Source organism: Anguilla rostrata, chromosome 15 (assembly GCF_018555375.3).
Source record: "Anguilla rostrata isolate EN2019 chromosome 15, ASM1855537v3, whole genome shotgun sequence".
In the NCBI taxonomy this organism is placed as follows: Eukaryota; Metazoa; Chordata; class Actinopteri; order Anguilliformes; family Anguillidae; genus Anguilla; species Anguilla rostrata.
In genome coordinates this window covers 24,567,601-24,594,043 of record NC_057947.1, presented here as the reverse complement: position 1 = coordinate 24,594,043, position 26,443 = coordinate 24,567,601, and the positions used below count along the sequence as shown (strand labels likewise).

Below are 26,443 nucleotides of genomic sequence, written 5' to 3'. Positions count from 1 at the left end.
AGAGCAACATCCGCTTAGCTACGCTCAATTAGTGTGCCATCCCGGGGACTCGTATCTGGGCTAAGGAAATGTCAAAACAGGCTAAGAGCGAAGGCCTGAGACGTGCCTAAGGGAAACTGGGAGTTCCTCTGGTTCCTCCCTGTTCCTGCGGTCACTGGGGGGTGGTGGGGGGGTGGACGATGCTGCGCTATTCTGTGGCCAAACTCATCCTGACATTTCTGAGCTGGCTGAAAAACAGCTCAAGTTCAATGTGCCAGGAAATTGGGTTTGTGGGGCAGGAGTCTGTTATTTGGTCCTAATTAAAATGAGAGAGGAGATGTTTTTTGGTTGAGAGGGGAAACTGGTAATGAAGCATAATTCGAGATGTGTTCCTTTGCAGCTGGTGCAGGGGGTTGAGGAGAAACAGAAAACAGATTTGTCTAACAGAATTGTAACATACTGTGAAATCCTCCCGAAAGAACATAAATAATGATGTGCTTAATCACAAGGCACCCTAAGTATGTAATTAGTGCAAACAGCCAGGGTTCTACATTTAAAGACCCTGTGCAGTCGATTTTTTCTCCAAAGAAAAAGATGTATACTTACCTTTTCCATGTTAATTAGCAAAAAATATAATAAAATTCCCTGTGGGAGCATGTTCCTTCTACAAATTAATATTCATACATAAAAGTTTTACGGATGGTCCATTAAATAGTAGTTTTTAATTAACTAGCTAGCAAAACAACTGCCGCAAGCGACACCGATGCTGACACCAACAACAACACCTGTCATCCGAGATCAATTTTAAGCTATTAATAACTGACTCAGTTTAGGAGCAAACTTATCAAATTTTCAATGCCAAAAATCACGTTAGATAGCTTGCTAGCTAATTTAATTTAAAAGAAAGCACAGGCAGATTTGTGATCATGCATGCAGACTGCTGGGCTCGAGGGAATAATTGGAAAGGCTTTCTATCTCTCCTCCTAAAACATGACCATTTCTTTTTGTACCCTGTAGGGAACATCAGCCTCTGGTCTTAATCTCAAGAACCATATATTCTGATGTCCACTACAAGGGACATTCAATAAAAATAAATCATATTTTGAAAATATTTTCGCTGCAACGTGTCATCCACCACACTTGCATGATGTCAAAAAATTAAATACTTATTTTAACATATTACTTTTTTCAGCTGGGTCTCAGGAGGATAAACAGCAGTTATATGGGATTGGTTAAAATGTGGAGTTTATGGTTATAATTGCCACAGAGCACTGAAGGGCCATTTTGTTTTGTTTTCCTTCAGACAAAAACTCCCATTTGTAGCTTAATGAATTATTAATGAAAGGCATAATCACATCACGCGTAACACACATATCATCCTCATCTTAGATTACACTAATAGTGCAGTATTTTATATAGTTATAGTAGCAAAAGACTGGTCAATTTCATTTCCACTCACATTGATAGCTGAACACAAGGGAGATTTTTGATGAGGTGACACAGGAGTCTTCAAAAAACCAACTGACAAATATTATACAGCTTTATTAAATGGTGGAGAACAGGTGTGTTAGATGTTAGCCAGCATTACTGTCCAAACGAATTCCCCATTCACTGACTCATGAAAGCATAGCTGGTAGATGGGTACAATTAAAGAGCCATGCATATTTAATATGTGTGACTTACACAACTTGCACATTGACTAAGAAGAATATACAGGGAAACACATCAGGGTAAGACAGTTACGTGTTTAGGAGTGGCAGTTCAAATACATTCCTTTAATCCAAGTCCCACTGCTTACAACTGTATATATATTTGTAGGCCCATCCAATCAATTTGACATCCTCCATTAATTTGAGAACACAGGCCAGCTGGCATGACATCCAATGTTCAAGTAGTGGCACTTTACTACTGGTGCAAGCCCTTCTCTCGCTTTGATCAAGCTAAGACATTCTGGAATCTTCCAAACAACCTCCTTTGCTTTTTATCTTACTTTTTATACAGGCACCCTGAATAACAAGGGGAGAGACTCAGAATAGGCCTCCCATTGGCTGACCTTGTTCAGTATAGCCCTCTTGTGGGAATATGAACTGGAAATTATTTGTTCTGCAAGTCTCCAAGTCCCTGAGAACCTGCAGTTGCTGAGGCTTGGCGCTTTTGATTTATTAAAAAGATAGAGAGCAAGAGCCCAGCCATAATCAATGTTTGTTTGTTCTTTCCCACTTCAAATAATAATCACAAAAAATGTATTAGTTAATTAGATTTGCTGTCATTGTCAGGTTCAGAATATATTTAGTCCTGAATTTCCTAAATATCACTGACTTTTTCTAATACAATAATAAGCTGCCCGTGGTTCTACTGTCACCATGGTGAGTTCCTGAATCATTACTAACACATGATGAACATTTGACAAACACAGGACTGTGGTAGGTCTTGCTACTGTGATGGTTGCCAGTTTAGTGACACAGTTTATGATTTGGTATGGAATCCTAATAATGACTGCAGATATTCGGGGTGGCGCGTACAAAGTTTGGGGAACAGCAAAGACAACTGTGCCATAAGCCGTAGTAAGGGCTGTCATGTGCCCGGTTTCCAACCTGAAAGTCCTGTTTTCAAATTACTTGTCTCGGTCCAGTTTGTGGTACCAATATTTTGGTTGGCTGACCGGCAGGCAACCTGTAACAGTCGTCCAACTGTGACTACCAATGACACACAGCATTCTGCTTAGCCTATTCTCTGCTCGTACAGATATCTTGCTAATAGTACTTTGTTGCAGCACTAAAGTTTAACAGCTGTGTGGGAGTGTTTATGCAAATAATAGATCAAAATTGATTGGCTGCTTTGACTGAAATCCAGGAACTGGAGTCAGATCTAGAGCCCAAGTGAAATGGAAAAACCTGTGTTTTACAGGTTTCTTATTTTACCAGCTTATTTGGGACAAGTTAGACAATACAAGCGACCAAGCATTCAATAAAACTTCAAACACATTTTTCTTTTAATGGAAAAGAAATGATAGATTTGCTTCTATGTGATGGAAACACTGACTGTAATATTTTGCCTCCAGTGCAGCTGAAGTTTCATGTACAATATCACTTTTGGATACAGGAAGTGTGAAAAACCATTTCAGAAAAAACTTCACACACTCTCTACGAGAAGGCCCTTCCAAAAACGAAGATACAATTAATCTGGATTTCCCTGGCGAAAGAAACGCTGCATGATCTCAAGGGAGCAAAAACAAACATTTGCCTTCGAATAACACATCCCCCAGAGGCACTGAAAAAGGGAGCACACTGCCAATGCTGTTAACAGACTGTTATCAGAACAAATGGAACTTCAAATGGAAATTCAATCCAGAACTGTGCTCCAACACAGTTTGTTTGATAACACGTTTTCCTCAAAAAAGTTCAAAGCCCTATCTTCAGCCAGTTGCTGTTCAGCAGTTAAAGTGGGGAGAACAATTTAGGATTAAGAGGGGATCTGGGCTATTTCTCAGGCTAAGTGACAGGTAAGGAACAGACCTGCTCCTGTGATGTCATAATAAAAATTGACCAACTGTGATTTCTTGTTATGTTACCACAAAGACCTGGGTCCGTTCTTCCTTTTAAAGCTACTTGGAACATGTGCCTGTTTTCTGGCAAATAATGATTTCACGTCATTGCAATGGCAACACTAATCTCATCAAACTGAACAAAAAACTAATCTGACAGAATTGGAAAAATGACAAGTCTGAAAATGTTTAAATAAAAATATATATTGAATTTCCAATGGAATATAGATGATACTGATTGCCAACATATTTAAGCGATGTCATCCCTTTGCGTTCTGTGAAACTGTTAAGCAACATCATGATTTCTATTGCCTCGTGGCCTTAAACAGCATCTGGGTGCATTTTCAAATGTAAATTCATATTAAACTTGATTTGACTAACTAAAGTGCCATGAGGATGGCCATATTGTTAAAAGGAACTTTTTATAATGAATGAAAATGGATTAAGAAATGGGATATTTTTCAAGGCACGACATGCTGCTGAAGATAAGCACAAGTGGAAACGACTCATTGCATCCTTATGTCTCGCCCGGGATGAAGAGGATAAATACAATATATAGGCTAGATTACTATTTCAATGAACGTTAAAAAACACACATGCATTGAACAAAATGGGGTGGTATTTCTCCTTATAAAGACACATTTTGAATATTTAGGGCCTAATTTAAAAGATTTTTTTTTTACATGGAATAGCCCGGAAGGAATATCCTTAATCTCTTAGAATCCCTTAATAGTTTTCTAAATTCTCACCAGCTGCTTTCTCAGTCTCTCAGGAGATGTGCAGGAGAATACAAGCCCCACAGAAACCCATCTGCTAACCCAGTGTCACCTGTTCTCTTGGAAGAACAGACAGCTGGCTGGCCACAGCAGGCCTTCAGTTAGCCTCAGTTCGATGCGTTCCTGTTCAAGTAATGGAATTATTTTCCCCCAGACCCTCCGCAGATATCTGGGAAGCAGAGATGCCTCCATTGTGCTCTGCTTTTGGGTGGGTGGGTGGGGGGGGGTTGACAGATGTTGCACTTAGAGAAACATCATGAGGCATGGTGATATTGGCAATTAGACAGCTGACACGTGGAATCAGTCCCAAGGGAGAAATTCATTCCAACTGCTGGTGTAACTTTTATGACCATAATTGCCATACAATCCTCAAAGTAAAGCTGATGCAACATTCAACCATTTGAACATTCTGTCTATTATAGTGACATGGACTCAAATCCAAATGCAACTATAAGATTCATTTGACATTTGAACTCTCCACTTGCCATCCTCTGAAATCTTTGTGAAAATCTTTAACTTGCCAGACACCTAAAGACAACTTCATAAAGTATATCAGGGCTGTTAACATTCATACCCACAAGTAAGCTCTGTAGCTGTGCAAATGGGAATTTAGTAAAAGGAAGAATATTACACATACAGTTTGACTCTCTTGATTAAAGTTAATTAGCTGCAACACAAAGACAATATTTGAGCAGGCTGGTTTTCGTAAAGCTATTAGTTACAAATGTACTCCTGCAATCAGCACTACTGTAGCTCTAAAGCCAGCTAAAGCTGTTTAGCAGTAAATCTATTAAATGCAAAAGGTGCTGACTATTTTTGACCAAGGGTTATGCCAGAGCACAAATAGAATCACAGCACAATGTGTCAGCACAGACCCTTATGCATGAAATAGCTGTCGCTGGTGCTGATGAACTTCTCAATTCATTGGAAAGAAACCTTTATGACAGTTGTATCCAGAAGTAAGCACCCCAGCTCAAAAAAGAGAACTCTTTCTCTCCCTCTCATTCTCTCTCCTGCTGTCAGGAAAATTATACTCATTTTATTATTGCCCAAAAAACATCATCGCAGTCATATCAGTTTCTATTACCAGAAATGATCCCTGACTGCTTCTGAAAGGCAGTATCTTCGTGTTCCCATTAAAGGTCACGTTTGTTTGTTAAACTGCCAATGCAGTTTTAGGTATGACAGCAGTGAGCAGCCTTTATCTCACAAAAGTGAACATTTTCAGATAAACATTGCAGGTAGGCATGGATTTCCCCAGTATTTTAATGACACAGAGATTCAAGATTCAATTTCTGATCTGTGCCTTTTTAGTAATCTCGGGCATTGATCTACTTTGCCTGTATTTTTCATGTATGACAATTTTATTTTTATATAATAAAGAACTGGAACATTGCCAGGCCAGAAGCTGGGAGGGCTTAGAAAACGAGAATGTGCATATTAAGCATGAAAATGTTGAATGATGGAACGCTTTTGTGAAGAAACCACATTTCTGGATGTGTTGGTGTGTTGGTTTTCACTGTTCCCTAGGGGAATTGCACTTTATAACACTTCTGCTTCTAATGACTGATATTGTCCTTCTAATGAATGTGTCGCCCTTCATTTTTCGATTAGTTATTTCATTTTAAATGTCTAACGTTAGAAACAAAGACCTATTTTTTTTATTAGCACAAGTCCAGTCTAGTCGTAGTAGTACAGTTTCCGTTTTTTTCTTCTTCTTCGATTTCGTTTCGCGGCAAAATCAAGAAGAACCGAAGCAAAACATTCCGTTAACTTAGCGTTGAAATCTAACAAACTAACGTCTGCTAACTTTTGTTTGATGTGATATTGGTGTAATAATGAGGTGCATTGTACCCGGTTGTTATAATGCTCCCGTTAAACTTGACTTGAAAGCACATTTTCATAGTTTTCCATGCGATACAACTTTGTGCCAGACATGGCTGGATGTAATCAGACACCCCAACATAACAGCCAAAGAAGTTCGCAAACGAGGAGTAAGGGTATGCCCGGGTCTGAAGGCTGCAACTACCCGCGACTGTCTGAACCTGGAGACTGTTACCACCGTTCCCGTTGTGCCTGGGTAATAGCGGCTGGTTCCTAAACTCGCGCCGTCTCGTGAACATAGGTCTCCACCATGCGGTCAGCCTGTCCTAATCTGCCCGCTCTTCTTCTGTATAAATTCCGCTCAATCGTAATGAGGGCACAACAATCCCCTGATCAAAAACAAAATCTCCTTCGTCCTCAGACATTTTCAGTTTCGCTAGCTAGCAGTCATACAACACTATTTCTACGACCAACCTAATGTTATTGTCTGCAGGTACGCCCACCTCAGAAGTTGCACAATGATATGCATCCTTGAGTTTGACACTAAACTGCCTGGGTCTACTTCCTGCATTTGTAAAGGAAAATAACAAAACAGCGTGAAATATTAACATAATGAAATAGCTAATCGAAAAATGAAGGGCGACACATTCATTAGAAGGACAATATCAGTCATGAGAAGCAGAAGTGTTATAAAGTGCAATTCCCCTTTAACAGATCAATTAAAACAGCTGATGTCACAGTAACATACCTCACCTGGTTTCTTGGGTATGAACCGGTTCGTGATTATAATGTGGACATGCAGACCATATTGCCATGCTGGACCAGTGTTGGGTAGCCCCAGCCTAGTCAATGCTGTCCTTTTTCTGACCCATATAAGACCACAAACCCCCCGAAAAAAAATAAATAAATAAATAAATAAATATATTCAGAATTTTCATTATTCAAATAATGTATTGTGTGCTGCAAAGAGCTATGCCTAGAATCACAAGAAAACGAACCACTGTAAATCTTGGCATTCTAATTGTGCCAGAAAAAAAACAGTCTTCACTAGGTCCTTGAAGGTGCTGGCAACAGCAACTTGCTCATTCTTTACAGTATATAGATTTGTTCCAGGGCAGTCTGTAAATTACATAAAAACAGCAGCAGAACATCCGTTAGCGTAAATGGAAAAGTGATTTTGAGATTGCTTTATCAATAAACTTACATTGACCCAAGAGGAAATGTAATTATAAGAAGGAAAGGAAACCAAGATTGCTTGCTCCGAGACCAGTCTGGCAGTGTTATGAGAGCCTCCTGTCTGTTGACAATATCCTGGGAGGAGATCCCTGACTCCTCTATCATTTGAACACATGAAGTATATCACTGAAATATCCATTGTCTATCTCTGTAACCCATCAACTTCAATTAAAACAGAATGCAGCAGCAACTAATTCTGACCCACACAAAGCCATGTGATCACATATGATCTTTCTGATTCTGTACAAGCTACATTGGTTGCCCGTAAAATGCTGGATACCATTCAGAACTGCAGTTATTGAATGCACTTCGTTCTGGCAAATCTTTCTGACCCCCCTGCTGGGCTATTCTCTCACTCACCTCTGCAAGGCAACTGAACTGAAGTTTGAAGTTTCCAAGGGCCCACGATGGCAAATGGTGAATCTGAGGTTCTTGACAATATGCATCATTTGTAACTGTTTTCTATATAATGCTCAGTAAGGTAACTTTGAGTATTTAAAAATGTGTTGGACAAAAAAAATGTTAAATAGTTATTATTTTCCCATATTGTCCTACAGATTGTCCCATCTATCAGATCCATTTTTTGATATTCAAATTGTATATCAAAATTGCCAATGGCAGGGGGTGAGACTGCAAATAGTATCTCTCTCTTTGAAATTAAAGACAAAAGCAACATCTCGGGCAAAATGGGAAGTGTCTTTGTTCTCAGGAGAGCTGGCGTGCTGGGTGAAATATGTGAGTCAAGTGAGAGCCAATCAAATGTAACAACTCCTGCCCATGCGAATAATCAGCTCTCAGCTGACTTCACACTTCAGCTTCGCACTCTAGAGAACATCGCAGCCTCGCCACCTCTTCTTCCATGAGAAATACGCAGAGAGACGCAGCAGGCCAGTGATCTGCTGAGAGCACTCACGCTTCACAGTGTGCAAACACTGCCTGCTGCAGCCAGAATGTGGGAATTAGCCTCTGCACTTGGAATATCGAGAATCAGTCACAGAAACGATCGGATTGTTCTTTGTACATAAAGAACTGCTTTTTTGTTTTGCCATTTTCTGTTTATAAAAGAAACTGAAAACGGAAAACAGGCTTTGAAAATCTTCTTCAAAGACAACTTAATATTGTTTTTACAGAATCAGATTCTCTTGTGAGTTCAAACCTGTGGGGTAAACGATAACCGCACATGACATTTACCTGAATCCAGTACCAATTTTAGGAATGCTATAAATAAACTTTCATAAAGATTACCCTGGATCTTGCACTATATTACGCTGGATCCTGCACTATATTGTCCTGGATCCTGCACTAGATTACCCTGGATCCTGCACTAGATTACCCTGGATCCTGCACTAGATTACCCTGGATCTTGCACTATATTACCCTGGATCCTACACTAAATTACCCTGGATCTTGCACTATATTACCCTGGATCCTGCACTAGATTACCCTGGATCCTGCACTAAATTACCCTGGATCTTGCACTATATTACCCTGAACCCTGCATTAGATTAACATGGAGTCTGAACGCCGGTTTAACACACCTATTTATTTCTGAAAAGTGGACGCTGGTACAGTAAATTAGTCATACATAGACCCTGCACTTGATGCACACTGTGTACTCTAGTAACTCCATGGTATAACAAATGACTGGTATGGTCCTCAGGGGCTGGTGGTCGGGGAAGAAACGAAAGCATTTCACAGGGTGAGTACACTTCAGGGCAATACAGAGGCAATACAGAAATGACAGAGCCACTTGTCGATGCATCAATGTCTCCGTACACAGACACAAAGGAAAAGATCCAGCTTATGGTCTGATACAGCACAGATTTATGGGGTAAGTACAATATAACTTCGAATATTCACTACCCTCAAATACATGTCCTTTAAAAGAGAGTACCTTTGTAAAAATTCTGCAGTTGGACAGAAGATTTGAATAAAAGTGCTCACGATAATCTGCTGCATAGATAATGAGGATTTTGTAATAAAAACCACACTGATTATAGAAACTAATAAGGAAAGTGTAGCATTCGGTTTATCAGTGAAGCGGATTGGTCTCAGCTGTGCCGGCTGATGGAGAGAGCACACACACCTGGGTTGTGTTAACTAATCAGCCCAGGTGCTTAAAGGTGTGCTGCTCTCCACTGTTCAGGTCTAAGACCAGGAGCTCACACTGAGGGCACGTTTCTTTATTTAGTTTTTGTTTGTTTGTTTGTTTGAACCGCCACTGAAAAGTAGGAGAAGCTGGTTCGCCGGAAAGCGAGCCAGTTACGAGCTGGGAACTGAGAAGTTGCCTCAGTTTTATTTCTTTTGTCTTTGTTATTTTAGTTTGTGGTTTCAGTTAATTGTTTTTGCCCAAAACCCGTGAGGGGGAAAAGTGACTGTTCGTTTATTTCATTTCGTGTTTCGCGTGGGTATATCCCGGAATTGCCGCATCACCCTCCCAGGGGTGTGATGCTGGCGCGTGACATTTTGGTACTGAAATCCGAAAGGGAGCGGTCTTGGTGTAAACTGAATTGGCCTTAGACTGAATTCTGGGGTTGGAGATGTGTAGCATTCAGGCCGCCGGTGAAGCGGACTGGTCTCGGCTGCGCCGGCTGGTGGAGAGGGCACACACGCTTGAGCTGCGTTAACTAAGCGGCCCAGGTGCTTCAAGGTGTGCTCCACAATTTGGGGCCAAGACCAGGAGCTCTCACAGAGCAAGTTTCTTTATTTAGTTTCTTTATAGTTTTTTGCATGCGGGAAATTGAAAAGTTGCCGCTCTTTTGCTTTCTTTTGTCATTGTTTTAGTTCATTGTTTTTGCCTGGAACCCCCCGAAAACCGTGAGGGGGATGGGTAAAGGTGTTTATTTAATTTCGTGTTTTGTGTGGGTGCACTGTCTTTCTCCATGCGACAACCAAAGGTGCTTTCCGGAATAGCCGCATCTCCCTCCCAGGGGTGTCACGCTAGGGTATGACCGCAAGTTAAGAGCTTCTATTTTTATGTGCATAAATCCTTCAGTATTAATTAAAATGTAAGCACTCTCTTATATTGTGTAAAACACTATATGACCTGCATTCAAATAGGAAAAACTGCCACTACTCTTCCTATTCATGCTTCAAGAAGGCTTTCTGTTATATAATCTAATTTATTTTCCTCAAGCAAAAACTGATCATTATATTCTCTATTACAAGCTTTTTAAAATCTTTAAGTATATATTTAAAGCAGCATATACAAAGAACATCTTTTTCCTCATTAAGAAAACATTTTTATTCTAAACAAAGTTTCTGGAATTGCCCATTTTATTTCACAAAATGAAGGATCACCCTGTGTGAGCCGCTTATAACCAGGCCATTTGGCACAGGGGAGCCTCAAACGCATTCTTTGAAGCGCTCCACCAGTTTTATCGCCCCAACAATTCATTTTGCCCCTGCTGTGGCTTCTGTCTCCTATTTACAGTCCCTGGCTGCTTTTCAACATCAGTCTCACAGAGACGCATCAAAGCAGGCCACCACATCATTCCCAGCCCTGTGTCGCCATATAATACAGGAATGGTGTTTACAACCACTGGATCGATAGAGCAATCGATAGGGGACTTCCTGTGCTAATGTCATTGTCTTGCTCTGCAGTGAGTGAACTAATGACTCTGCTTAATGGAACTTTTGCAAACTGGGTCCTCTGAATTTCAAATGTCAGCACGCACATATTCCTGGCAAATGTCTAACCATAGGGGGCCATATTTCAAAAAGCTCCCCGTATATTTTGGTTTATTTCACACACTGAGTAAATAAAAGTGGCGTGGTGCTCAATTCAGCCAAGAGCAATTGTTGCACTATATTTTGTATCACTATGTGCTCCTTGTCAGGATTCCCTGTGTTACAGCTTTTATTTCAATTGAAACCGTGTCACACGATGTTTGAGAAGATCCTTTATGTTTGGGTCTTAGACAGCCGCTGGGGAATCCGAATGACAGGAAGGAGTAGCAATCAGAGTCAGAATATCTTTCCCTTAAAGTCAAGCACAAGCCACTGGCGTTTAATGCGGATTTAATGCACCATTATGATGTCACTTCTTCCTTCCGGGATGCTTGAATTAACAGACAAACGGACTCTGGGATTCCCTCGTATTTCTGGAATGGATGGATGTAGCCGTATTCACGATTAACAGCATGAGCGTAGGCACTCCATTACTCGGTTGAAGAAGGCACTCCATTGCTCAGTGCCTCTACCCATCGTGTTAACTGTGAGTAACTTAAGGGACAGGGTAGTTCAAGCGTTAGCGACTGAACGCAAGGCAAACAAATCTGCGCCAAAACCTGCACCAAGTGGAATAAAACAAGGCCATTTTACATGATTCGTAGCTTCATCATTTGCTCAGCGGATCCCTTATGCGCATGACGGATAAATATATCCGATGCTAATATTTTCTGTTCTCATAACGCATCTAGTGTGTGAACACTACAGGACGTAGCTCAATTAATACACAACTCATGTCGCCTCAAATTCATCAAATTTCATGAGCGAGAAGCTAACAATGTACAATCTTGCCATGCAGTAAAATAACAGCGGATGAGAAATGTAAAAATTCAGCTACAGATAACAACAGTTGTGAGCAGTACATTTCTCCATGGAGGCCATAGTGTACAGTAATTATCTAGAAAATGGTCTATGCAACAGGATCACAATACTTTGAATGCATTAATTAATCATTGCCTGTTTCCATACTGTTGCTGTTGCGTTAGGAAAACTCCACAGACAACACAAGATAAAACTTTTTTTTTTTAAACCCTGGCTATTTTCATTTACTCAGGAAATAGGTCTAAATACTCAGCACCAATACTATGTAATATCATGCACTCTTATTTGTGGTTGGGACTAGACTCTAAATAAAGTTGAAAACCAAGGGCATAATTTACTAACAAGGCTACAAATTCTTAAGCATAGTTGCAATGACATTTCGTGCAATGACAGCAGTGACATATTATTTAAAATATTACTACCACTACTCCTCATTTGTACTGCATGTGTGGAAATTACACCAACTAGCAGTGTAGTCAGTGCTGATTTCAGAGCAAGGGATAGCCTACCGGAAAGTGTAAAGCTGTGAGATTCCTGTTCCAGATCCCTCAGCAAACTGGAATAAACCAGAAGCTAGAACATGCAGAGCATGCATTAGGAACGGCGTATCATTGATCACATCCAGGAACTCTACTGTATGAAAAAAGAGGCCACAGGTTTTCATAATGTTGCTTTCCCCCCAAAAAAATATCTGGAAAAATAATGTTTCACTTCAACTTAGTCTCTCTATTAAAAGGGAACTCTGCCACATCTCCTCTGAGCACAATTTATAGGAGTGAAGTCAGTGAACTCATTGTTTTCTCCAAGTGTTAGAATGAAGGCATTTCCCGCTATTGCAGCCAGCCTTGATCAATCACATTAGGTGGTTCGTGCACATTTATCTATGTACTGTCATCTCAAATTACTGTTCTCTCATGTCAGAACTCTGCAGAACGTACACTGCGGCCTACGCAGTACAAACCCAAAGCAGGTTCCACTACACCCATTTAGGTACAGCAATACTCAGACATATGAATAAGTATTTTAGAAAATAATGTGCTTTATAGTGCATGGAGACTTTTGTACTGCATTTACCTCTCACCAACAAAACTATAAATCTACCCCTAACTATACTGGAATAAAGATACTATAAACTATAGCTTTAATTTAACCATTTCTCATTATACTTTATCCTCACATGTGAAATACAAATTTAAGCAATTGTTTTTTTTCTGCAGAGAGCACAGAATATTTTTTATTTATTTCAGCAAATGTATAACATATATTGTTAATTATGTAAGGTAGGAAAAAAAAACAATTTTAAATGCATGAATTATTGATTCACATTTAAGAACTGCCAAATGTGCCAACAGTGTGAAATGAGGCCTACTTCAGAGTAATAGTTAGTTGCATCATAAAAAGTTTGTATGGTTGATGTCGTGTACAGCATAGCTTGTAGAACAAACATCTCCTGATAAAACTCTGAGAATCAATATTTCAGGCATCTTTAATTTTCCAACTGAGCATTCAAAAGAATGAATGAATAATTTAAAACAATGTGACAACCTTTGTTTCTTGTGGTCAGAGGAAGGCTACAGAGGTCAAACAAGGACAGCTTCCACTACAAGCTTGATCTTTGCCGTTTTATCATCAAGAAGACCAAAACTGGAAAGACAAGTCGCTAGCAGTAGGTTCAGTGTGAATCCTAATACAGGGAGTACCCATTGATTAATGAATCGTGGAAGATTGCATGGTCAAATGAGTTGCATTTAATCATGGAAGACAGCAGAGGTCAAACAGGGGAGTCAGAGAGAATGTCCTCAATCTGTTCATATCCCCCCGGGAGAGATATTCAAACGTGCTCCACATGAGAAGTTTGTGTTTGCGCTTGAGAAAGTCGCCACTGCAGTGGGACGCAATATCCTCACTGTCAGGTTTCTCACCATGGCCATTTTTAATCTTTATTCTGGGACTTTCGGTCCTTGAGCAGGGCAAAACAAGAAAGATTACAATCTGGGGACTGCACGGAGCCTCGTTCTGATATTACATCGGCTTTCCGCTTGGCGATGCCCCCCCTCCCCCACCCCTGGGCCCGCGCAGGCCGTGACCGACGAGCTCACAGGGCGATGCATAATTGGCTTTCGCAGCATCATCTAGGGAACAAAGTTTTACACTGCCTGTCTATTCGCACAAGAGGGACCATTCTGATCAGTCTGGTAACTGAAATAGCCCATGAATTACAAGGGAGTGAATAAAAATATCAAAAATAGAACCTTTTGCGTCATGTGTAAATAATTCTGACACGCATAGACTGAACAGGATGAAACCCCCCTTTCTGAGACTGTAAGAGTTGCACTGTCTGTGAGAGCAGTATTGGTATTTTTCTCATTTTGCTCACACACACCCTCAGTGAAAAAATTCTGAACTCTCGAGGAGTTCATGCCGACACAAATGAGAACTGTCTGAATGCGTGAGGGAGCCCCGTCTCACGTGAAGGCGCGCGGATAATTCCTGCCGCCCTCGGCGAAGCCGCAGAGACCTGCCGAGAAACGTCGGGTTCCTTCGACTAGTGCTGGGGTCACTCCGCTGCACCCTTGGTTTGCGATAAGCGCTCTCTCATTCCCAGGCCCTCAACCAGAAAGAACGCAGCGCTGAAACTTAATCAATGAGTCACCGGGACCAGATGCTCTGAGACTGTCGCAGTGTCAAGGTCTTGCGTGAGGGCAGCAGACCAGAATCTGGTCCAGGACACAGAGATTACACTGCTTCTATGCTCTAAGCGTCAAATGGTTCCAGTGTGTCACTAATGGACTGCTGTAGTTTTAACCATTGACACAATGTCAACCGACTGAGCTTGTTTTCTCCACAGGGAAAATCGCACGGACCTTCACCCTTTTACGTTAGCCATTTTCAACATCCATCCATCTCTCCTCCAGATCTCCACCTCTTATACCTCTATATTTACACCTTCAAGTTATCTCATTTCTGCCTCTGAACTGAGCATCTTCTTATTCTGGAAGATGAGAGGAGGTTCTTGCACAGGCCCACAGCAGCCATTTTATTGCTGCTAGGCTGAGTTCTAAATTTCTAGCACTTTCCAGGAGATGAGGAGATGCCATGTGTACAGACGCAGGTGCTTCTGCAGGCTGTTTTCATTTAATTAAAACGTGCATCCTACTAGTCCCAAGTCAGTCTTATTGCATCCATGCTGCTTCACCCAAGCAAATTATTATTTTTCCTTGTTGAAAATATGACAGAGGCTGGGCTGACATCCACGACCTTTGACCCAGTGCTGCTGTTCTTAGCCACAAACGCACAGCGTTTAGAAAATGCTACATTCCAACCCTGTACCATCCACTGGCTGACTGGGAGAGAAACCGCCTCACTGCACCCACAGTTCATGGTTCAAAAATGCACAAGCAAGTGGGCGGACTGCCAAAGACCGCAGGGACAACCAATCAGGGATGGCATAAAGCAACAAGTGACTGTGACCCTGCTGCTGCAAAAGTGAGAATTCTACATTCTCTGTTATTTCTTCCCAACCGCCTCCCTGATGCAGTTACAGGCCCGGGTCCATACTGGAGTCTAACACAGGGGCGCACAGCTACATTCCTGGGGATTGGTGTGTGTGTGTGGGGTTCAGATTCTAACATCTTTTAATATACCTTATTGCCTTATATCTTATAACCAGCAATGTTCCTTTATCAGACCATAGTGAAATATCATCAAAGTGTGCTGTCTGCAGCTGTAGCTTATGATTACTTTATGAAAATTTCAGATCAAACTAAAAGGACTACATTAAATAATAATAAGCAGGAGTTGGCAGTCCCAAAACAGATCGGCTCTCTGCGGGCACCCTTGTTTCCTTGATCTTCATAAGTACACATCCAGCGTGTGCAGTTCTGAGCGAATTCCTCCGGTGTGCGGTGTCCCCACCTGACCCCTTACAGAGCACTGTGTGTTCTCTCATAAAAAATGATGCCGGGTGTCAGATCATGGAACCGTGCAGATACGAGAGCTCCGATTGGCCTACAGCAGAGGTAGACAAGGAGGGCTGTATCCCTTTAGGAATTTAATGATTACTTCTGCTCTTAATTATTTAATTGGTTTAATCACGTGACCTGACATTTTAGCTACATTTATTGCTCATTTATAAGCTGATTAATGACAGTTAAAAACTGTTGTGGTGCCCCTATTGAAAATATCTTACTGTGTTCTAATCTATATGTTGGTGAATACAGATAATTACCTATAGCAATTAAGCCAGGGTAATTGCTGGAAACAAAAACCTACATAAACACCAACCCTACAAGAGTGGAACTATCCACTCCAAACCATAGTATCTTGCATTTACACACTAGTAATATAACATTCATACAGTACACCCTCTGTCTCCATTGTACAGAACTGCCCTACATCTTCACCACATTACATTCCTCTGGTTTCAATCACACCTACTCAAATTACCAATCATCTCTCCCTAGGCTCTGAACTTCAACAAACTCCAGTCTGAGTGATTGGCAATCTCAAATAGACATAAAAATAGAAATGTTGACTTTTAGCCAATGAAGTGATTATTTAAATGCTTGTATATGACCAGATTGGGAATTGCAAAAGAAAATGTCTTCAGTTGAGCAGTCCATTGTCAGCACAGAGACAGTAAAGTACAGTGTCAATATCACCAAATTCCTTTCAACAAAATTCCCTTCAATGGAATCATAGAGGTTCCATAAAAGCATCCAAAACAGTGGAGAAGGACTGTTACAATTGAATGCTTGATTTTCAGAGACATTCAACTCTCAGTGTGGTTCTTGCATATATGAAAATGGAATATATGAAACCCATTTATACTTAATTGCTGTAAGATAAGGTGTTGCCTATGACATTAAAATATGAAGTCGTTGGTGAATTATTTGCATGCCAATGTTTTACCTGCAACAATTAATTTACACTTGAGAGGTATGTAACAAACACAATGGAAAACAACACTAAAGATTTGGATGTACAAATGGTTTTGCCATGACAGATCAGTGCTTTATCTATACTTTTATTTTGAAGGCTAGTGCCAAAGACATTCGGGGAAATTACGCCAAATCCCTGTAGGTTGTTTTCTTGGGTCTTTGATTCCCCCCCCCCAAGAGGCCACACCTTTTCCTGATAATGTTTTGGCCACAACTTGGCATAAAACTCCCCTGTCAGAACAAGCAAGATGGTTTTGTCATGCTTACAGCCTACTCCTAACATTATATATCCATTAGTTTTGAAAATGTGCAACTTATATTTTTTATTAATTCATTTATTTTTATTGCAATAAAATACATTAATAAAATGTAATCAAATTAAAATGTGCTACTTATCACCGATCACGCATATAATTGCCTGTGCATGTCCATAGGTATGGGTGTAAAGCACGTTTATAATACTAATACTAATAATAATAATAAACGATTATAATAATAATTATTATTATAATCATCATCCATTTCAGTTCATATGGATACGTCATCTATCATACTTCAACCTCGTTTGTTCCGGGGAATTGACAAATATACCTGCACATCCAAAAACATTAAATTATTAGTGCTCGCTTCTGAGCATTTAAAGCAATAAGCCCTATTAGTCCAAGACGCGCGCACAGTCTGCTGTAGCTACGTAATATTCACGGTTGCCTTGTAGGCTATATGTTTTCAGAGACACGAACGTTGTTCATCCGCTCTGAGCTACAGATTGTTCTCTGAAGCTGCTCCATTAGTTTTGAACATTGTGAAATGTACCACTGGAGGCTGCAACGTCAACTTCCACGAGACTGTTAATCTGTCATAAAATGGGATGTCATATTCGATTAAAATACTTAATAATGTAATAAGAGCCTCAAAGTAGGTTATTCATACCTGGCACCGAGCCGCAAATAACTTTTTAGACAAAGGAGCCCTTGAATCAATTCCCGACACAAAAGCTTAATTCGAAACAAAAGAAATGCATAAACCTTATTTGCTGCATTGCACCTCCAATTTACATTTATGTCTTCAGTTATTAATGATAGCTTCCCGTAGGCTAAACATAGTTAGGGCACACGAAGACGCATTAGTCCATATTCGATTGAAAAACAATGTGCTTTGGTGCTACATTATGTTACAGTGCAGTCTGTGTAATGTACAGTTTGTCGCATGTCGGCATTGCATGTCGGTATGCTGTTACGGAGACAGACTCAATCGCGATAAAAAGCAGCAATAAAATGACACTGGCCAATAACGTGGTCCTGATTTGCGAAGTCAAAACGTGAATCTTTGAAAAACTACCACGACACCTGGCGTTTCATCTATCTCTAGGGCTCTCTCGATAGCGCACTTAACCAGGCAACCTTTCTACTGGATGAAAAATAAATATTATCCTTCTCAACGGTGACAGGAGAGAAAACATCTTACCTGTGTGCCCAAGGAACTCTTCCAAATAGTTATTTAAGCCACCTTCCTGTCATTAAACTAAACGTACAAGAGAAATCATACTGCGACGCCTGTGTCTGCCCTGTTAGGGTACCCTAATGTTTCTATCCAGCCTGTGAAAGAACATCACGGAGAAAGCGGAGCAGCAGCCTGCATTTTTACTGTGGAGGCGTGGCAAAATCGGGGGAAGGGAATAGCTGAGTTATCCACACACCTACGCACCTGCAGAGAAACTTTGTCGTGTTTAAAAATCTTGACAGCGCTTCATTTGTATTGCTTCGATACTGTAGAGACGACTGAGTTGTGTGATCTTTTAGTTTAACCAATAACTGATTTAAGACGGATTGATGGTCCAGTCTTGGCCCTGCACCTTCAGGATTCGGCTGTGGCACTCCGCGACCCTCAGAACTAGATAATCAATCCATAATAAAAATGATGACACCCTTTTACTTATATGCATTTTCAAATGTATAGGCTACATTTTGGTCTAGTTCAGCTGTTCAATATTTTATGGACCATTTGTCTCAGCATTCCACGTTGGCTTACCAATGGCTTCTCCCTGTTGTCAAAAATATATAATTCTTGCATATTATATGTTTTTACCATAACAGAAACAATATCCAAACCGAACTCAATCAAAAAGTGAAAGCTTGAAATACTTTGGCGCTTTTTCCGATAGAGGAATATGACCGATCAACATCACATTGAAGAGTGCGTTTTTTGGAATGTGTTTTCAACATTACAAGTTAGTGTTCTAGAACTCAATTTCTTTCACTTTCCAGTAATTGTTGTTAGCCTACATCAGCACAAAAATAATCTGTTAAGAACATTCTGATCGCACATTTGTGATCTTACATCTTAAAGAGTTAAATTCGTTGATAGTTGTATCTTTCCCCCATAAAATGATGAAATACATTTTCTGCTAACGGTTCCCAAAATGCCAATACATGTAGCAACAGACATATAAGGAGGCCAAAGTCCAATCTAATATTTGCCAATCACCAAATATATTTGGTGTTACAAATTACACAATCTAAATATGTTTTATAGCATTAACAGTCTATATTAGGCTAATCGTATTGTGTGAATATCTGTATAACATATAATAATTGTATTTTCTTATTTAATTATTTTAAAAATTATGATTAGTGAAATAATTCAACCATTTATTAGCTATTTGCGCAGAAAAACATCTAGCAAATAGCCCTATTTTCGTTTCACGACCCCATAAAAAGGAAACTATATGAATACTCCTCACCACTAGGCGGCAGTAATCAAACTTCTTCCCCAGAGTTTCAGTTTATACAGGGCTAATGTCTTGGCTCACAGTTCTTGACCATCAGTTCCCAGAGTGACAGCTAAACAGGAACCCAGGCAGTGGAAGTGTGAAGAACGATCGGAATCCGTTGAACTTCTCGCTTTATTTTAAAAGTAAAATGGAAGAATATCATTCAGGCGACGAGGTAGAGATTTCTGTGAGAGATTATGACAACATGTATTTCATTATTTATGTTGGGCTATCGCTCACATAGCACAAAGAAGGTAGCAGCTAGCTACAAAGCTAATGTACTGATTTCAACTTTTGTGTTATGGTCAGGTCAGATGAGACAGTATTGACAGAAGCACAAGCATTCGTTTGCTCATGCTGTTGAAAAAAATGTTCAGAACTGTGCTGATAATTTTGTGTTTCGCACTTGTTTAAATAACTTAGTTCATGAAGGGGCTGATGTCATGATCTGTATGGAACCCCATGGGTGTGGTCATTGCAAGGTTCCACGCTACTGACGCAATGTTCTGCGGTCATCTTCAGATAGTCAGCTGAAATAATTACTATAGCTTGCAACAGTACACTGGCCTGGCGAGGATGACAACTTTTGAACTGGGGGAAAAAGTCTCGAACTTCGCGAGCCTATGTGTCTAGAGAGAGGCAATAACATATCACCGCCCGGCAACCGGCTTATTTTAGACTATGCATTTATGTTCACTTCGTATTCTGTCTTTTTCTTTTATTTTCCAGTTATGAAATGCCAACCCGTCCCCGAAAGCAAATTGTATACATTTACTCCATCAAATGGGCTACGCTAGATAACGTACATAGACTAATCATGCACGAGCGTGAAAGTTACGAGTGATAAAAGTTGAAAGCGGCTGTAAATCTAGGTCACAGATTTTTTTTCCCCCGTCTCTGAAGTCTGCAGACTCACGCCACGTCAAACGTATTAACTTGCTGCGGTTCATAACATGAAGTATTCAAAGTGATGCTTGCTCTCATAGCGCCGATATGCATGACCACTCTCACTATTTTCCTTTGACATTTGTAGGTGTCCTTCAGTCCAGATGAAGCGAGTAACCTTGTTAAAGAGGTAAATTAGCCTGTTATTGTTGTTGCTCTAGTGAATTTTGACTCTCATTTTCTGAAGCATTTGGCCGTAAACTGGAGACTGCACACATTGCTCTTATTTTATTGTTGTTCTGCGAAAGTGCCTTTCCTTGTACATACAGTGTACAAATTTTTCTTTTAGTGTGTCGAGGGCATCATTGGCGGGGTTGACTATAACCAGGGCAAAGTCGGCCAGTGGACAGCTAGCATTGTGGAGCAGTCCCTCACCCATCTGGTTAAGCAGGGGAAGCCCTTTAAGTACATCGGTAAGATAAGCAACACAGACAAGAAAAGGCAACCTGTCAGTAAAAGGTTCATCTTAAATAACAGACTGTGTATGACCACCAAAGCAATATTTATTATGTGACCACCAAAACAATATTTATTATATGACCACCAAAACAATATTTATTATATCACCTGCAATATGGACCATTAGATTTTCTCTGTCCAAATAACTGCTTTAAATGCAAGTCATGTATTTATATTCATTTTAACAATTTGTCTGCTGTGACCACAAGTTTTTCAGTTGCCTTGTTTTCAAGTGCATGTCCTGATTCCTGAGACAGAGAAACATTTTAGATTTGTATGATTGAAACAGCTACCACATGGATAAACGTGGCATGAACATGCTGTGGTTTTTGATGACATAATTTGCATACACAGTCCACAACTGTGTATATGCTAAATTTGCATACAAATTAGTCACCTGACCACCGCTAGCCATTTCTTTCCAATGGCTCTTTCCCACATGTTTTGGGCCACTTGGTTGTGGCACTAAGAAAAAAATGCATATTTGAGTCACTTAAATCTAAATCATTTGGTTGAAAACGGAGGGCTGTTTCTTTTCAGCTGTTGTGAAATGTTTTCCATTAAGAAAAATTCTGTGCCCTTTTTCACGGGGATGTAGCTGTGACTACCAAAATGAGTGCATTGGGAGAATTTTACTGATATTTCAGTCTTTAATTTAGAAACGGGGGACACGCCAAAAGAATTTCACTACATTGAATAAAAAAATTATCACCAGGCACAAGCCTCAGTGTTTTTTAGAGCTTGAGACTCCCCTGGGCAGTGACACTGGCATTGCTCAGTGTTTCTCCGTGTTGTGTTAGTCCCTGATGAGTCACTTTGAGTTGTGCCCCCACAGTGAACTGCGCGGTGATGCAGAAGAGCGGGGCCGGCCTCCACACGGCCTGCTCGTGTTACTGGGACACCACCACCGACGGTAAGCGCTGAAGCTCCGCCCTCCCGCTAACCTTACCTCGTGCGCAGTCGAGTTCACTGGCAAGTACTGAGGTACTGTCAATGGAAGCTCGTCTGTGGGGCTGTCATGTCAGCTAATCATTATAGAATCTCGATGTTTAAGGCACCGATTGTCTCACAGAACGCTGTCCGTGTCCCTGTGAATCTTCAGAGTCGCGTATCTTTCTTCAACAGAGGATTCTGCTGCTGCCTCCTCTTGTTCTCAAACTTTAATGATGGACTGCAGAATTTTTTCTCAGAGATTTAAAAAATAAAAAATAATAGGTGGCATTTATAAATACAAGCAAAAAGTTAAAAAGTGAAATTAGTTTGAAATTGCCTGAAATGAAGCTAGCCCGCAGCCACATTCTGTGACATCATTGACGTCGGAGGGGTGGTTCTGCTGCAGCTCACCTCTTTGCTTTGCCTGCTCTCTGATTGGGCTACGCCATCACAAGAGCCTGCAAAGAAACTAAAGCACGCCGGCTATCAGTGTGTTGCTCCTGGGTGCAGTATCCGCTTTCGCAGCCAAAAGACATCAGCCTTCATTAACTTCACTGTCCTTTTTGTTCATGTGCATCCATTTTGTAATTGTAATTGTAATGGTGTGCTTTATGGTTTTATATGGATATTAGCCATATGAATCTTATTTGTATTATGGTACTACTTAATTTACATTTAGTGCTTTTATTAAGGGACAACAAAGAACGCGGCTACAGTCTAGTTTCATTATGGACAGTTTCAAACTAATTGTTAATTAAGTTTAATTGTAACTCGTTTGCATGCAGCTTTAATGGCTTGGATGTCTTGCATTACCTAGGCGTGCTCTTGTGGGGTTCAGGCTCAGACCTCTGTAAAGCTCCCAGACTTGCTGAAATGCAGCAGTTCTGCTTTATCCAAACCCTCTGCTGTAGCTCAGGAACGTGACCCCACACACGCAACAGGGTGGGGAAGTGCAGGTTCCTCCGGCTGGGCGTGCTCCACCCCGCTACTGTAACCGCAGTAACCGTGACAAAGGAGGAAGCGGCTGAGTGCACTTGACAATGGACGGGCATGAGACAGGGGGGTGGGTCCACAGGGCCAGGCATTCCAAACTTGGGTGAAGAAAGTAAAAACAGGGTCAGAAAGTTAAGCGAGCATGAGAAGGTCGGAGCACAGTGGATAAGGAACTCGACTTGTAACCGAAAGGTCGTAGGTTCGATTCCCGGGTAAGGACACTGCCGTTGTACCCTTGAGCAAGGTACTTAACCTGCACTGCTTCAGTATATATCCAGCTGTATAAATGGATACAATGTAAAAGTTGTGTAAGTCGCTCTGGATAAGAGCGTCTGCTAAATGCCTGTAATGTAATGTAATGTAGAAGGACGATGACGCTCATCACTTGACTGCGCTGCGTGTCGTTTCACAGGAAGCTGCACGGTGAGATGGGAGAACCGCACCATGTACTGCGTGGTCAACGTGTTCGCCGTCGGCCTGGCGATGTAGCCTGCCGGGGGGGGGGGGGGGGGGGGGGGGGGGTCAGAGACTGGGCAACACGTGCAAAGACTCGCAGGGGAACCACCAAAGCCTTCTAAGACCTGGTGCTGGACCGCAGGACGCAGAACCTCACCCGCGCCGCCGCACAGCCAGCTCAGACGGCGATCGCTCCTGGGGCTGCTGTTCGCTTTTCGCACCGGCTGATCGTTTCATTTTATGGTTGTGTAAGGCCTCCAGGCAAACAGACGGTGTGCCACCACTGTTATTATCATCATTGTGATGTAAATGTCATTTTCCTCATTTTAGTCCTGAACACAGAGAAGTTATACATATTGTTTGCGTCTGGCTGGGGGCAATGTAATCTATGATCAGGTTGAGACGTTCTTATGAATAATTCTCAAGCTTTTGTCAGTTCAAATATTACCCACACTCACACACGTATGTATGTGTGTGTGTATAAATATTATATATACTATACATACTTATTTATAGCTATCACTTTTATATATTTTTCAAAAAAAATGTAATTACTATAGTTAACCTATTTCACCAGAACAAGTAAATACATGAAATGATGAAATAATGAAACCTTTCTTTTAATTTTAATAACCTTCAGAATTGTTTCATGGGTTTATGTTGTTTTCTACCCCATTGTGGTGCATGTCTAATCGAAATGGCATTTATTTAGTTCCAGAATAGGAAAAAGATGAATGGATTTGATCAAGCGGTTACTGTAGAAGGGTGTGACGGGGTACTTGCAGTCTGAAATGCAGCATGTTCGTGTTGGTCTGCCGAAAGTTGCCATGTTTCAGCATCTCCATAGATTTATCCCATCATTCTTTGCTGAGAATATTTTTGATTTGTCTACCCCTTAAATGACATGAATGTTTATGTTTTATGTGATGGTAGAAAGCCTGCTTTCCTGGATTTGGCTCCAGGTACCCCCGACGTGTGCTTAATGAGTTTAATATTTATGATAGTGGTTATTGGGACACATTTCTTAGACAAATCACGCTATTTGCAAAAGTAATTTAATTTGTTTTTGCAAAGATAACGTAACCTAAACAGACGGTATTTCCCTAATGCAGGGTTGGAGTTGTGTTTCTTCAACCTGGCTGCCTCCCTGTAATTAAAAAAAAGAATACTGTCCCAAAAAATGAACAAAACCACCTCTAGCAGCATTTAGATTTACATCTCTGATGCTACTAAATTCAGTCTGTCAATCACACTTTAACCTTTGTTTCTGTGTGTGACTGCACCATCTGGGGGAGGTTGGTGTAATTGCAAGCTAATGTTGCAGTTTTACCATGTTTTAACCATATTATTATCTCTTGGTCCTAAGCTGTAAAATAAAGGGGGAAGGACTCAAAGATTCAACACATGCAATCTGAATGACCGGCTTCTTTGAAAGGTTCAGTTTTAACATAGTTTTTTCTTGCATTTTTTTGTTGTTGTGTTCTTCCAGCCAATGGCTCTACTTTTCTTCAGTGTGAACTCAAGACAGTGGCCAAATGGCCTTGGTTTTTTTGAAAGTACAAAAGTGATTTCAGTTATTAATCCATCGACCCACTTGCAGAGCAGTTACTCAGATGTCAGAGCAGTTACTCAGATTTTATGGCTTGGAAGGAGTAGTGCTCTTCTTACATGACCAGATATAGCCGTTAATGTCTGAACTGTTGGACAGAGCTTTGCGTTATGTGAATATAAATACTTTGTGAGGAGAGCAGTAGCCCAGTTTTGAAAGAAAGATTTAGTATTCACAGCAGCCTGCCTGAAATACTGTATTCAGCCAATAATGTATAAGAAAAGTAATGTACTCAGCCAATTGTTGCATTAGAATGAGCTCTGGACAATGCATTGTAAATAAAGGAGACAAGCATACTGTACCTTTCTTTTAGAGGCTTGCGTTTGTAGGACATGGAAGTTCCCCAGTGTCTGCAGACATTGGGCCTTATGGCATCTGCACTGTTCAGGCATTTGCATGCAATGCAAAAGGGTTGCCAAAGTAGGGGGATTTTGTCCCAAATGCAGGCTTAAAAAAAAAAAAAATCCATAGTTATGTTTCAGAGTAAAAGTATGGCAGTCAAATATTGATGGGGAATTCTATTTGTAATGTGGATTTTAGGGGAATCGCCTAAAATATCTGGCAACAGTGGTTTTCATTTCCAAGCACTGACTCTAGGCCAGTTATATGTCCTTTTCCCCCTCACAATGGTTGGATCAGCAGATCCTGGATCAGTCTTGGGGGAAATGCATGCTGTTTGCTGGAACTGAAGCAATGCTGTAAATAAAGATTGGTAAATCATCGTATGGGTCTGCTTTTTAGTATGCACTGTACCAAAAGTATTAATTCTATGTATTTATCAATATCCACCACTCACAGATGTGTATATTCTGCATCTCATGGTATGCATATCTGTGTAAATAGCACTCCTTAACCCTTTGTTCCTTAGACAAAAGAAAATGACTAGCTGGCAGGAGAAGAAGACAAGGACTTCTTATTCTAACTAAATACAATGTCTGAGAAGTACTATGTGTAACTGAAATATCAACTGACACCATCTTATCCAACCAGACCATAGAACTGAAATATTATCCGTTTACAGACGTTTGAGATGATTGGCATCCTGAGCAGAACTTTGAGCAGAATCTCTCTGTGCGGTTGCTGTCTTCTGAACTCAAATTAAAATGGCATCAAAACTGCACTTCTGTCTTTGCCTGGCGTTTCTTTGGGCCACAGCCTAAAATGTCTCACTTCCTGGTTCATCCCAGTCCTTCAGCAATGTCCTGTATACAATGTGCTTCTTCAGCCATTTTATCTGTTATTCTGTATTATTAAGATGTTCAAATTGTTATAAGCCCTCAAACAATTTACAAAAAAAAAAAAATCTTTAATTGATTACATATTTTTATGACAGAAATATATAAGGGACAGAAAACAACACGGGTAAATACTGTTAATCTGATCTTTTATCAGTTACCATATACAGTACATATTCCATCTTTCATTAAT

The 26,443-nt window shown here is 40.6% G+C and overlaps 2 protein-coding genes across 10 annotated transcripts in view; one reads left to right on the top strand and one right to left on the bottom strand.

Moving 5' to 3' along the window:
* Positions 1–18,474, bottom strand: part of LOC135240484 (synaptotagmin-like protein 5) — a 44,627-nt gene extending 26,153 nt beyond the window's left edge. For 5 of the 9 annotated variants that reach the window (XM_064309979.1, XM_064309978.1, XM_064309983.1 and 2 more), the window contains exon 1: positions 18,315–18,473. The gene's annotated coding sequence lies outside the window, so the exon portion shown is untranslated. Of the gene's footprint in view, positions 1–12,419; positions 12,484–18,314 lie in introns of all 9 variants that reach the window. The other 4 variants (XM_064309982.1, XM_064309981.1, XM_064309987.1 and 1 more) reach the window with 2 other exon arrangements.
* A 1,171-nt stretch (positions 18,475–19,645) lies between these two features.
* LOC135241422 (dynein light chain Tctex-type 3-like) lies at positions 19,646–25,736 on the top strand. Its single transcript, XM_064311794.1, has 5 exons — positions 19,646–19,795; positions 20,654–20,695; positions 20,855–20,978; positions 21,860–21,937; positions 23,363–25,736. The coding sequence occupies exons 1-5, from the start codon at positions 19,769–19,771 to the stop codon at positions 23,437–23,439; spliced, it is 348 nt and encodes a 115-aa protein (XP_064167864.1). The 5' UTR covers positions 19,646–19,768; the 3' UTR covers positions 23,440–25,736.
* The last annotated feature ends 707 nt before the right edge of the window (positions 25,737–26,443 follow it).